Here is a 13,708-nt window from a genome sequence, read left to right as displayed (position 1 = left end):
GATATACGATTCTTCTGGATGTTTGAGTGATCTTTGGTAGTTTGTATCTTTCAAGGAATTTGTCAATTTCCTCTAAATTGTCAAGTTTATTGGCAAAAAGTTGTTCATAACATTTCCTTATTATGCTTTTAACATCTGCTGACTCCGTAGTAATAGCGTCTGCCATTCTTGATGCTGATAATTCTTGTTTTCTCTATTTTTGTCCTGATCAGTCTAACTTGAGGTATATCAATTTTATTGATCTTCTCAAAGAACCATCATTGATATTTCTATGTTCTCTTTGACTGTTATCTACTCTGATCTTATTTCCTTTCTTCCGCTTACTTTTGATATAACTTACTTACTTTTTTTTAAAGTTTCTTAAAGTAGAAGCTGAGATCATTGATTTCCCATCTTATTTTTTTAACACAGGTAGTTCTAATACTGTGCTATAAATGTCCCTCTAAGAACTGCTTTGGCTGCATCCTACAAAGTCAGCATGTTTTGTTTTCATTTTCTTTCTATTTAAAATACTTTCTAATTTCCCTTTTGATTTTTATTTGACCCATGGGTCATTCAGTAGTACAAATACTTTGGGATTTTTCAGATATCTTCATGTTACTGATTGCTAATTTAATTCCTTGTAGTTAGAGAACACACTGTCTATGATTTACATTCTTTAACATTTATTGAGATTTCTAAGTCTCAGAATATGGTCTATTTTGAAAATGTGGCTTGGATTTGAGTCCAAATGCCCTGGATTCAGAATCTATGCTTTCCCTCACTCCACTGTAGCTGTTTTTTTGTTGTTGTTATAAACAGATTTTGAACTAGTCCTTTTGCTTTCATCTTCAAGGTCACCTCCTTCCAAAACCATTGTTAGAGGAATAGTAGTGGCTCCACCCACTACTGAGCTTTTAAAAGTTTGCTACCTGCTTTGGCTTCTGAGCTTTCCTGCCATCTGCTTGGGATCCACCTTTCTTGGTCTGCCAAGTCAGTTTTCTGTGACTTGTCCATGGGCTTCTCAGCTTCCAAAACATAGTTCTTCCTCCTCCTTGTCTGTTTCATTCTTTTTTTAATTGTGATGAAATATACATAAGATAAAATTTACCATTTTCATTATATTTGATCGTGCAGTTCAGTGGCATTAAGTTCATTTACATTGTTGTGCAACCATCACCTCCAACTGTCTTCAGAACTTTTTCAGCATCCCAAGTGGAAAATCTGTAGCATTAAACAACTCTCCATTTCTCCCTGCCCCTAACCCATGGTAACTACAGTTTTACTACATTCTGTCTCTCTGAATCTGACTCCTCTGGGGGTGTCAAATGAGTGGATGCACAGAATATTTGTTTTTCTGTGATGGGTTCTTTCACTCAGCATAATGTCCTCGAGGTTCATCCACGTGGTAACCTGTGTCAGAATTTCTTCCCTTGTTGAGGCTTGAATGATATTCCATTGTGTATAAACACATTTTGTTCATCCATTCACCTTTCGACGGACTGCTTCTACCTCCTGGATACTGTGAATATACTGTCGTGGACATGGGTATGTAAATACCTGTTCATGTCTCTGCTTTCAATTCTTTTGGGTATGCGCCCAGAAAAACTGCTGGATCTTATGGTACTTCTATGTCTAATTTTTTAATGAATTGCCATTGTTTTCCACAATGGCTGCATTATTTTACATTCCTTTGTGACTTTTGTTTTTTGCCTTTTATAAATTCCTTCACTGTTCTTTTAGCAGGAGTTCAAGATTAAGTCCAATTAAATGCATGTGTTTGATGTATGGTCTCTACCTGGAAGCTGTTAAGTGCTGCTCAGGTGTGAATGCAGGAGATGCGCGGCAGTGAATGGAAGCCCCACGGTCTGCAGCCCTCACCATGCTCCTTTGTAGAGCACATGGCAGAGCTGCTGGCTGCTGTGCCCACTGCCAAGCAATGTCTGTGAGAGCCTGCTGAGGGGGGTCCTGGGAAGATAAGCAGTGAAGTCACCTTGGGGGCTGGCAGGGCGCTGTGACCACGTGTAAGACGAGGCTGAGGGGTGAGGGGCACATGAAGCAGGGTTCACCACATGACCTTAGTCCCAGAGGGTGGTGACCACACAGATGTCACACACAAGCTGGCAGATGAATCAAAAGCTTTGGAAGCGGAGGCTGGAAGCATGGTTCAGAATGAGGTGCCTGACAGGGCAGGCTCAGCTCTGCCCTCGCCGGCATTCCCAAGATAGGCTGCAGTTTCCTTTTCTAAGCACAGGTTCCATCGTCTGTGGCAGAGGGGGCCTGCCTTTCTGATCAGCAGCCAGCACCCACGTTCTTGATAGTGGGTGCCCAGTGGGAGGGAGCACGAGGCCTCTCCTGAGGGCTCAGTGCTGGCCAGGGCCTGCAGCACATGCCCACTTGGGAGCGGGTCTCAGGGCTGGGGACAGGCTTCTGGTTGGGGGAGCAGCCCCGTGCCACAGATGTGAGACCAGCTCCCACAGTCCAGACATGGGTCTTTGCCTGGGTGACCACAGAAACTCATCTCCCTCTATGGGCCCAGATCACACGGCGCTCTGAGACCACCTGGGCTCAGGCAGCCATGGCTGCCTAGGCTGCCCCAAGTCCCTCTTACCCGCTGGCCAGGCTCCCACAGCACAAATGCTAGGACAAAGGCACACAAATTTCTGTGCCAAGACAGTGTCCTGCTGGGCCCCACTTAGGGCCTGCAAGCCAAGATCTCCATAGAAGCCCTGGCCGGGAAGAACGGCTCTGGGAGCCTTCAACCCCAGGACACTGCTCACTCACCTTTTACATTCTGCAAGCTCTCCCTGGGGCCCTGCAGGCTGCATGGACACTCTTCCAAGCCTCCAGCTCAAGGCAGTGACATTGCAAGGCCTTAGGAAGAAGCTCAGGTGAACCAGAAGCCATCGGGAGCCTACCTTCTCCTGGAAAGGCCTGAGAAGACCAGGCAGAGCCAGGCTGCCTGCCAGTCTGTGTGTGCACGTGGCAGGAGCTGCCTGGTGAGACCTGTCTGCTGTGGTCAGTGATTCTGCTTCAAAAACTGCATGCATGGCTGAATGTATTATGGCTGTTTAGATTTGTTCCCAAATGGCTGACATGCTGGATGGTGCTGTGCTCAGTGCCCCTTCCCTGGGACCCAGCACTGCCCTGCCCTGCCCTGAGGCCCCGTCACTGTGTACACATGCCCTGGCCCCCCACACCTGGGCTGGGCAAAGCCCAGGCTGACAGGGTGCATGGTCACTCCTGCAGAACAGGCTATGGCATGTCTGACCTACATGGCCGTGGTGAGCATGTGAGTGTGTGTGTGCGTGTTTTCACACGTGTGTGTACAGATGCTGGTTCCATGGCTATGGTCTACGAATACCCATGACCATTGGTGTGGCAGATGGTGTGCTGCAGACACAGGCGCTCTTTCGGGTCCTGTTTCATGCTCACTTGGCCGGGCCCAGGACTCAGGCCAGTTGCTTGGTTGGCACAACCATGGCACTGAGTCCTCCCTTGAGCAGGCTAGGCCTGGGCCCAGATGAACCCAAGGTGTGGACTTCAGAAGCCCAGGGCAGAAGCTGGTCCTTTATCTGGCACCAGGAAGTTGTCAGCAGGTGGCCACCTCCACTGGTCCTAACCTCTGACCCCTTGGGGCAGCTCAGAACCCATGTGGCCTACAGCACCCCGGCAGCCTGTTGGTCTTACCAAACCCACTGCTGGGCCACTCTACGCAGTTGTCACCACGACCTCCCTGCTCTCAGGAACACTCCCAGGCTGCAGAAGAGCTGAAAGCGAGTGCAGTAAGAGCAAATGGGTAGACTGTGGCCTCACTGCCTCGCCAGGCAGGGCAACTGCACAGTGGCCTTGGAGCAGAGTGGACACTGCCAGGCTGAGACGTGGATGCCTCGTCAGGGCCTCGGTGCCAAAAGAAAGGCTCCCCAAGGACTCCCACGTCCCAGTGGAGACCCAGGATGTGGCCCTCAAGGGATGCATGTGTCTGCTTGGAGGTGCTCCATCTATCCGCACGTACCTGCTAGCTCTGGCCCGGCCCTTGCTGGCTGGAGGCAGAGCTGTGGTGTGGGTCACGGGCTGCATGCCAGGCTTACCTTTGGTGTCGTTGACCGGGTCCATGTGTCGGTAGATGTAGCCCTCCAAGTAGGAGTGGAACTTCGGCGTGGGTGGAAAGAAGGCCAGGCAGATGGCCATGAGCTCCCAGCCACGGGCCAGGCTCTCCAGGCGGAAGTTCTCGGTGGTCTGCCGGCACAGCTGGATGTAGAGCTCGTCTCGCAGCCCCTGCACGCTCCAGCCCTTGGTGGCGATCTCCAGGGCCACGTGCAGCGGGTCTGCTTTGGCGCGCCGGTCGCCCATGTACATCTGGATGAGCTTAAAGATCTCGCAGGCTTCCTTCTTCACGTGGCGGTCGCTGGTCACAATCATGGGCTTCTTGATGGGCTCGCTGCTCCAGGCCAGCATGTTGGCGATGGACACCTTGCGCCGGAACAGGCCCTGTGTGTGCTTGTTGAAGTGCTTGGAGGCCCAGTTCTCGATGTCCGTCTCCGAGGACGGCTTGCGCAGAGTGAATGTCGGGAAAACACAGCTGGCGCTGGGCATCACGCTGCGGGTCTGTCGGCCGCTCTCAAACTGGGCACAGGTGCCGAGGTCCTCAGACTGGAGGGGACAGAAGGGCCGTGAGTGGGTGGTGGCCCTACCTGACCCAGCCAGGGGACAAGCATGGCCTCCCTGCTGCCCCAGGGTATGGGCAGGGCTGTCAGGCAGGGAAGCGGCACTTGCTGGTCATTCCTGGGTGGGGCCAGGCCTACCTTCCCAGCTCTGTGCCCCATCTTGTTCTGTTTGCCGCACAGACGCGCTAGCACCCTCCCGCAAGGCTGGGGCAGGGACCCAGAGAGGCCCACCTAACAACCTTTGTCCTGGGGGTGCGACCTCCAGGAGGTGCCCTCCTTGCTCCCAAAACCAAGGGTTAGGGGGCCAGGGAAGGTCTGGGGGCGGAAGGAAGCCTCTTCCTGTCTGCTGTTCTCCTGTGTTACGAGCTGTGGACAGAAACGTGCTCTGAGCTCTCCAGCCTGGAGGGACACTAAGATGGCCCTGTCACGGGGACACTGGGTCCTTGTGCACATCTTCCCTGGCAGGGTGGATAGTGGACAGGAAGAGCCTGATACTGGAGGCCTCTGGCCTCTGCCAGCTCTGAGCAGATGCCAGGGCAGAAACTCCGCTATGGCTTCATAAAGTAGACTGATGTGAAAGGTCACGGGTCAAGAGGTGAGAACCAGAGCACCCACCCACACCGAGTCCTGGGCACAACATTTCTGGCATGCCACCTAGACATAAAGGCCTAGCCACTGGCTATGCCTGGTGCTGCCCAGGGAGGGCACATCAGGTGAGCCTCTGCTTCAGCCCCAGCTGCACCCTGAGGTCCTGGGAGCCACCTGGGACCCGCTGACTGCTTCCTGGCCCTCCCTGTGTGTGGGAGCCACCTGAGAGCCCATTCACAGGTGGGAGAAGAGGCTCAGGGGCTGTGGAGGAGAGCTGCCGGCTCACCTCCCTTGCCTCCATGGTGTGGAATCTGGGCACAGCCCCTGACCTCCAGGTGACTTGCCGGCACTCAGCAGGGCCTCACTGCAGACGCCCTGCCCTGGTGGGGTCCCTGGGGGGGCACTTGCTGCCTGTCCGCACCTCAACTGGGGATGACCGCCTGTCCTACCCCTGTGGACGGGCTGCGCATACCTACCTGCGAGGGGTGGAGGTAGGGCTCCGGCGAGGCCAGGTTGGTCTGCACAGAGACGCTCTTCTCGAGCAGGATCTGGGGGAAGGCAAGCCTCTCCAGGGCGCCCCTCTGCCAGTGCTTGCTCTCCTGCTGGGCCAGTGCCTCATCCTCGCTGAAGGCACGCACCACGGGCCCAGGCATGGGGAGGGGTACTGCTCCATCGCTCTCATAGCCCGAGCCGTCCTGCTGAGAGTCCCAGCTGCCCCGCTGCTTCATGTGGAAGTGGGCCTGCTGCGCCTCCCAGGCCAGCCGCGCATGCGCCAGGAAGGGCTCAGCCCCACCCCGCGCCCCATCGGCCTCGCCGGCCTTGGCCTCGGTGCGCGTTGGGGCCAGGCTGGGCCGCTCTTCAGCCAGGGACTGCTCCAGCAGGTCGCGGTCCCCAGGGCTGTCTGTGGAGGAGGCGCTGGGGGCGTGGCACAGGGAGTGGTTCCTGCTCTTCCTCTTGCGGGTGCCAGGCGAGTAGCCTGTCGAGGACATGGTATCCTGCTGGCTGGACCAGGACATGGCGTCGTCCTGAGCCTGGGGGAGCTGCGTGGGCGGAAGGGCGTGCCGCAGCTCGGGCCCCTCCATGCTGCTGTAGTCCCCAGATGTGACCCCCAGGCGCTGGTCCCGCAGCAGGCAGGGGCTGGGCTGCAGGGAGAGCGAGCCACCACCGGGGTTGGGCGCGTACTTGTGCCGGGGGCCTGCCCGCAGCCTGGGGCTCGAGCCGGCCTGCTCCACGTACACCAGCTGCCGCACGTACTCCTTGCCAGCGGGGCTGTACTCCAGGCTCAGGAAGCGCTCCGGGCACTTCTGCCGGGTGAGCACCAGTTGCTGGAAGGGCGAGGCGGAGGCCTGCTTGGGCGACTGAGGGAAGGCCAGTGGCTTCCGGACCGGAGACCGCTGGGATGAGCCGGCCTGGCAGGCCCCGCTGGCCTCATACTGCACGTCCATGGGGGGCTCATCGTAGATGGGGGCCTGGTACTCGATGGGGGGCTCCTCGTAGAGGGGCGGTTCATAGGCGTAGCGCGGGGAGGAGGGCTGTGAATCGCTGGCAGGCTTGCGGGGCTGGGCCAGCAGCGGGGAGCAGCTTCCCAGCTCAACCCTCTTCAGGAAGGGTGATGGCCTCCGCTCTGGGAAGAAGATGGGGCCGTCTGTGTCTGGAGCAAATGTCTGCAGGCTGGGCGAATGCTGCCCACCTGAGGGTCTGCGGGAGCGGCCTCCAGGCTGGCTGTCCAGGGGGTACCCATTGCCCTGGGGGGAGAGGAAGCTGGGCTCCCTGTCGGCAACTTTGATGAGCACACGCTCCTTGGTGCCCGAGTTCCACCGGAGGGAGGAGGTCCTGGTGGGGAGGGGGTGACAGGCACAGGTTACCAGGTGGGAAGGTCCTGGGGTGGGGGGAACAGGTTACCTAGGGGAGGCAGAAGTCTGACTCCGCTGCCAGCCTAGACCCACTACCTCCCTGCCCTGGCCACAGGGGTGTCTGAAGTCAGGGCCCAGAGGGCCTGGTCATTTCTCCTCCTCCTCAGCCCCCCCCATAGGGGCTGCAGCCTGTGGGGCGACCTGGTAATGGCCAGAGGGCTCCCCGTAAACCACCTGTGTACCCTTCATTGCAGGGGCCCTGGGCAGTGCAGCCTGGAGTAGCTGCTCTGCTGCCTTGGGAGCTCCCTTCACACACCTCCTGACTCAGCCCTGTAGCCTTCCCTCCAGGGAGCTCCTCCCAGGCCCCCACCTGGATTGCTGCCCATCATGACACTCCCAGCAAGGGCCTATCCATGGGTGTCTGCTCTGGTCCCAGCACAGCATGAGGACAGAACTATTTCTACAATGGAGAGCTGGGGACCTCCCACGAGAGGCCTCAGACTCCACGGGCACATTTCCTGCAGGTCTCGCAACCAGCTCAGCACCTGCCCTGCTCCTGTGGCAGGAGACCGCTGTGCCCAGTGCACTTGTGTGCATCTTTGAACCAGAGGCTCCCATGAGCTCCAAAAACTGTGAGTGTCCTCACAGTTAGCACTCTGCTTGGATGGAGATGACAGGACTGCCCCACACTGCCTGCAAAACCCCGACTCAGACTAAGGGCAGCCAGGATCCATGGGAATTGAGGGACACGAATCCTGGCCCCCTCCACCCAGCAGGAGGCCATGCTGACCTTTGCCTCTTCTGAGCCTCACTGGCTCAGCGACAACACGGGCAATACTGCCCCTGGGCGCTGCTGGCAATATACTCAGATTCGAGATCCACACTGCGCTCTGCCTGCCCAAGGTCAGCACAGCGTCCCACATCCGATGACCCACAGCAGCGCCACCCACTCAGGGACCAGACCTGGAGTTCAGGAGAGACGAGCAGGGTTCACCTCTTGCTACCTGCTTCCTCCCTCAAGCGACTTCCAGCTGCTTTTATGCTTTTCCTTTTGTGTTTAGCATTTGGCACATGTGCACATGGGATTCACAGCACTTCCTCAATCTGTGGCTTGACATGTTTTATGACTTTTGGAAACTCCTGACCATTATCTTTTCAAGTATTACTTTCTCTCATGTCTTCTCTCTTCTGGGAATCAGTTACTGTCCTTTCCATTGTGTGCTTGTGGTCTCATGTGGTCCCCTGTATCTCCCATCCCCTGGCCTCGCCATACTTCACAAAGGGTATCTTCTCTTGATCTACCTTCCAATTTACTAATTTTCTATTCAGCTATGTTTAACCTGCTCTATACTGAGTTTTTTGTTTTTGTTATACAAAAAAATGTATAGAAAAATTTGAAGGAAAAAAACTATTAAAATTTTAATAGTCAATATATACCAATAACAAAAGGTGAATACAAGTCACGTTTGACGTCTGCAATGACAAGAGGTGCTCAAAGTGGTTCCCATCAGTGTCCAGACACTTCTGATTACCACGAACTACTGCTTGAGCAACGGTGACTAAAGTGTCCACCTGAATACCTTTTTTTGGTATCCCCGTATATTTCAGTTTATCTATTTTTCTCTTCCTGTTTTTTAATAGGCACTGCTTCTTAGAGCACTTTTAGATTAATAAAGTGGAGTGGAAAGTACAGATCTCCCTGTGCCCCCCGCCTTCACTCAAGCCTCCCCATCATCAGCATTCACATGAGAGGTTGCACCGGCTGAACCTACACTGACACGTCATCCTCACCGAGTTCTTGTTCGCTCTCGGTGTTGTGTGTTCTGTGGTTTGGACAAATGCACAATGATATGTGTCCAGCATTACAGTGTCATTCAGTATTTTCACTGCCCTGAAAGGCCTCTGTGCTCTACCTGTTCATTCCTCCCTCACCACCCCGTGTCTAACCCATGGCAACCACCGATCTTTCTGTCTCCATAGAAGCCAAATCTGAAGCCAAACCAGTGAGTAAATCTTTAGCCTCCAAAGCAGCCATTCTGAAAAGGCTGCAGTCTCACTGTGGGCAGCCGTATCAGATGGGCTTCTCTCACTTAGTAATATGCACGCAAAGTCTCGCCATGTCTTTTTGTGTCTCAATAGCTCATTTCTTTTTAGTGCTGAATAATAATCTGAATTTGGGATGGACCACAGTTTATTTGTCCATCACCCAATGAAGGACATCTTGGCAGCTTACAGTTTTGGTGATTATGAATAAAGCTGCTTAAACAGCCATGTTTTTGTGAGGACGTAAGTTTTCAACTCCTTTAGGTAAACACTAAGGAGCACAACTGGTGGTCCCTATAGTAAGAATATGTTTAGTTTTACAGGAAACTGCCAAACTTTCAGAGTGGCGGCACCATTCTGAAGTCCCACCAGCAGTGAACAAGAGTTCCTGTTTCCCCACGTCCTCGCCAGTATTGGATATTGTCAGTGTTCCAGATTTTGGCCATTCTAATAGGTGTGTCAAGGTATCTCATTGTTTTAATTTGCATCTCCCTGATAACATAAGATGTGGGTCATCTTTTATGTGCTTATTTGCCATGTGTTATGTGTTCTTTGGTGACATGTCTGTTTAGGTCTTTTTTTTTTTTTTTATTGGTGAAGGGGAACAGGACTTTATTGGCGAACAGTGTGTACTTCTGGATTTTTTCCAAGTCAATTTGTTGTGCTTTCAATCGTAGTTTTGTGGAGGGCGCAGATTAGCTCCAGGTCCAGTTGCCGTTGCTAGTTGCAGGGGGCACAGCTCACCATTCCTTGCAGGAGTCGAACCGACAACCTTGTGGTTGAGAGGATGCGCTCCAACCAACTGAGCCATCTGGGAGCTCATCGGCAGCTCAGCTCAAGGTGCCGTGTTCAATCTTAGTTGCAGGGGGTGGAGCCCACCATTCTTTGTGGGAGTCAAGGAGTTGAATCGGCAACCTTGTGGTTGAGAGCCCACTGGCCCATATGGGAATTGAACCGGCAGCCTTCGGCGTTAGGAGCACAGAGCTGTAACCGCCTGAGCCACCGGGCCGGCCCCTGTTTAGGTCTTTAGTCCATTTAGAAATCAGGTTGTTTTCTTATTGTGGAGTTTTAAGAGATATTTTTGATAACAGTTCTTTATCAGATGTGTCTTTTGCAAATATTTTCTGTTTGTGACTTGTCTTCTCCTCTTCACATTGTTTTTCACAGAGCAGATGTATTTCATTTTAATGAGGCCCAGCTTATTATTTCTTTCTTTCATGGATTGTGCCTTTGGTGTTGTATATAAAAAGTCATTGCCATACCCAAGATCATCTAGGTTTTCTACTATGTTATATTCGAGAAGTTTTGTGTTCCTGGAGGCCACATGTATTAAGCTGCAGCCCCTCTGGGGTGCAGAGATTTAAGACTTGGCTTCCATCCGTAAGTTCCCTTAATAAACTTTGGTTTAATTATGGAGTTGTCAACCTCTTCCTTTGGTCTCTCGGCTCCGTGCTCCTTCCGAGCCTGGTTCCAGTCCACCTCGGGAAATTTTCCCAGCACTGCCACAGGGCAGAGGCCCCACCCAGTTGGCCTCCCACACCCCACTTGACTGATGAGGACGCGGGAGCACAGGGAGGCTGGGAAACATGCCCACGGCCTCACAGCCACATCGCAGGGCTCTGGCAGCCTCAGATTCCCTTCCTGATGTGTTGATGTACAAACCCAGTTATCACTTCCAAGCTCAATCTTTAACACTGTTAGAGCAGCAAAGGCCCTCAAGTCTTCAAATCCCCCCACCCCCAGCACTGGCATCACTCCTGGTCTGTGCTGGGGCACCCAGGCCACCCAGAGGCACACACCCCGCCTGGGCCCCCCACAGCCGGGGAAGGAGGTGCCTGTTCCAGCATGGACACACGAGCTGCTCAAGGGATGGCCTGGCCCAGCCTAACTGCTGCTGCACCCCAGGGCCCTGAGGGTCCCTCCAGAACCTTCCAGCACCCGGCGAGGCCAAACCAGGGCCAAGCAGACCAAAGTCCGCTCCCTCCTCCACAAGTAAAATCAACAAGGAAGGGCTGGAAGCATGGTTGGAACCCCAGGATGACCACGTGCTGAGAACCCCAGGCCTCATTCGTCTGCCATGCTCCAGGGAAGTGCCACGGGCTCTGATTCCCCAAAGTGGCCAGTGGCAAGGTTGTCCTAGGACCAAAAGCTGCCACATGAGCCTCGGGGCTGCTCCAGAAGGCGTCTGCCCAGGCGCCGGTGGCCCCGACAGCTGCTCCTCATGCCCCCACACTGTGCTCGGCCAGCAAGTTGCTGCCTGCTGAACCTGACTCTTTTCCAGCTCACCCAAGAGCTGCCAAGGAAAGCACCCTCGTGAGGGTCAGGAGACGGCCGAGCCTGAGAGCGGGTTGTACCTGTAGTGAAGAAGCTGGCCATCTGCCGCGTGGCCCCGGTAACCCTCATAGTCCTTGTCAAGGACTCCTGGTGGTGGAGAACTGAAACAGCAAAATGAAAAAGGCGTGACGTGAGTTCAATCGTTTGCACGCACGCTACAGTGAAAATAACATGCCTTGCCCTTTTAGTTTCTCTGGACAAGTCCCGTGTGCTGGCTCCTGCTCACAAAGCTGCCCCTTTCATCAGCTCAAACAGGTGTTTTTCCTGCCCTCAGCACGCCTCCCTGTAGTGCCTGGAACTCACCCTGCACGGAATGGACTGGGACCCACCGGCCCTCCAGGAGGGACAGCCCCACTGAGGCCCCATCCAGAGCTGGGGGGGCAGAGAAGGACACCGACTGCCCCTTCCTGGATTTGAGGAGCTTGAATGACGAAATGGGGCTAGTCTTCTAAGGGCACACGGAGGGGGTCAGTGAGAATCAAAGCTTCAGCCAGATGTGACTAGATGACCTGAGAAAGAAGCAGGAGTAGAAATCCCTTATAGGGACAGCAGGCTTACGGGTGGGGGCTTGGAACACAGCGGGCACCCAATACCTGGGAAATGAATAAGTGGGTGACTATCTTGGCAGGTGTTCAAAGGCATGTGATCAAATTAATATTTATGTATAATTTTAGAAACTCTAAGTAATTCAGAAGTAAAAGAAAATTTAAACTTGATCGAGAATATCTGTATTAAACCCATGGCTTTCATAAAATTCAGTAGTAAAAGGCCAAAAGCAAGCTCATTAATGGCAGGAAAGAATATCTCTCACCACCGGTACGTCGTAGTTTTGGAAATGCTAGTCAATGCAATGAGATTTCATAAAAAGCAAGAAATGTAAGTATTTGAAAGAAAGCGATAAAATTGTCATTAATTGGTAACCTAGAAAAACTAAAAGAATCAACTGAAAAACTACTAGAAGTATTAGGAGAGACTGCTAGTGCAGTGTTACATAACACTTTTGCCCCATGAACAACGTGGGCTTGAATTCTGAGCCCACAACAAGCTAAGCATCTTAGCTACAACAGGAGTAAGCGAGACTTTCCGGACGGACGTGGTGCACCACCAGGCGCTGGGCGGCGCTGACGTAAGAACAGACACACTCGGGATGGTGAAGGGACATGTGCCGTGGGGCAAAGGGGCTTTAGGAGATGAGCATGGATCCCTCCTGGCCCCCCAACAAAGGTGGCTCCAGGAAGATTCAGGTCTTAACATGAAAGATAAAACTATAAAGTTATCACCAGACATGCAAGAGAGTGTCTTTGGACCTAGGACAAGGAGGAACTTTTTCAACAAAACATTAAAAACATCACCTGCAAGGAAAACAAAAAGAAAAAAAAGAAAAGAAAAGGTACACTTGGTTGCATCCAAATCAAAGATACCAGACTGGAGAGCAGGCAGCTGACCCAGTATTAGATCTTTCAAACGTCTGAAACCAGTGAGGAAGTGACATCTGGAATATGCAAGCAACTCTTGCAAACACAGAAAGTAAGCCAGTAAGTCTAGCAGAAAAATGACTGAAAAGTGTAATCAAGCAATTCACATTGGAGAGAACTCAAAACATAAACTCACGACGAGAGAGTAAGAATCTTGACAAACAAGAAAGGGAAACTAAAGTGCCGGTGATTTCCACCCAACGGATCAGATCAGCTGGGTAAAGCCCAGTGCTGGGGGATCGCCTGCTGCCCACTCCTGGTGGTACCACAAACCCCAGGGACACCCCCCACACCACCAGGGAGATGAGGTACACAGAATGCAGGGGTGGAGCTTAAGAGCCGCGTGCCAGGAAGAAGGTGGTCTGCACAGGAACACCTTCGAACAGCATGTCAGCCAGCCTGTGAGCATGGCATGGCCGCAGACAGAGGAGAAGAAAACGATGGAAAGTGTGCACCTGAATGGATGCAAAGATGATAAACAAAATCGTCCCCCTGTAACAGCAATCTCCATAGTCACAACCCTCCTGCCAAACTAAAGACAGGCATTCGGAATACAAGAAAAAGCAACATTACTTATAAGAAACACACCCAAAATATCAGCGTAAAGGAATGTTTGGAAAAGATGGTAAGAGGCAAATACTAACCAAAGAGACAGTGGCATTATGTTAACAAAACAGGCATCGAGGCAAAAAGCGTATGACGAGGGGTCAAAAGGATGACTATGTAATGACAAAAGGAAAAATGCACCAGGGAGACGTAACAATTGCAA

The 13,708-nt window shown here is 52.8% G+C and overlaps 1 protein-coding gene across 3 annotated transcripts in view; it reads right to left on the bottom strand.

Moving 5' to 3' along the window:
* ARHGAP39 (Rho GTPase activating protein 39) overlaps positions 1-13,708 on the bottom strand; it is a 55,739-nt gene that overhangs the window by 9,138 nt on the left and 32,893 nt on the right. For all 3 annotated transcript variants that reach the window (XM_081070316.1, XM_081070314.1, XM_081070315.1), the window contains exons 4-6: positions 11,485-11,565; positions 5,711-7,067; positions 4,071-4,632 (exon numbers count right to left, since the gene is read on the bottom strand). In XM_081070316.1, coding sequence (XP_080926442.1) covers positions 4,071-4,632; positions 5,711-7,067; positions 11,485-11,565 — 2,000 coding nt within the window. The remainder of the gene's footprint in view (positions 1-4,070; positions 4,633-5,710; positions 7,068-11,484; positions 11,566-13,708) is intronic.

The sequence above is a fragment of the Rhinolophus hipposideros genome, assembly GCF_964194185.1.
Source record: "Rhinolophus hipposideros genome assembly, chromosome: 13".
Taxonomy (NCBI): Eukaryota; Metazoa; Chordata; class Mammalia; order Chiroptera; family Rhinolophidae; genus Rhinolophus; species Rhinolophus hipposideros.
Note: the sequence above shows the minus strand (reverse complement) of the source record. Positions and strands in the feature narration are given on the sequence as shown.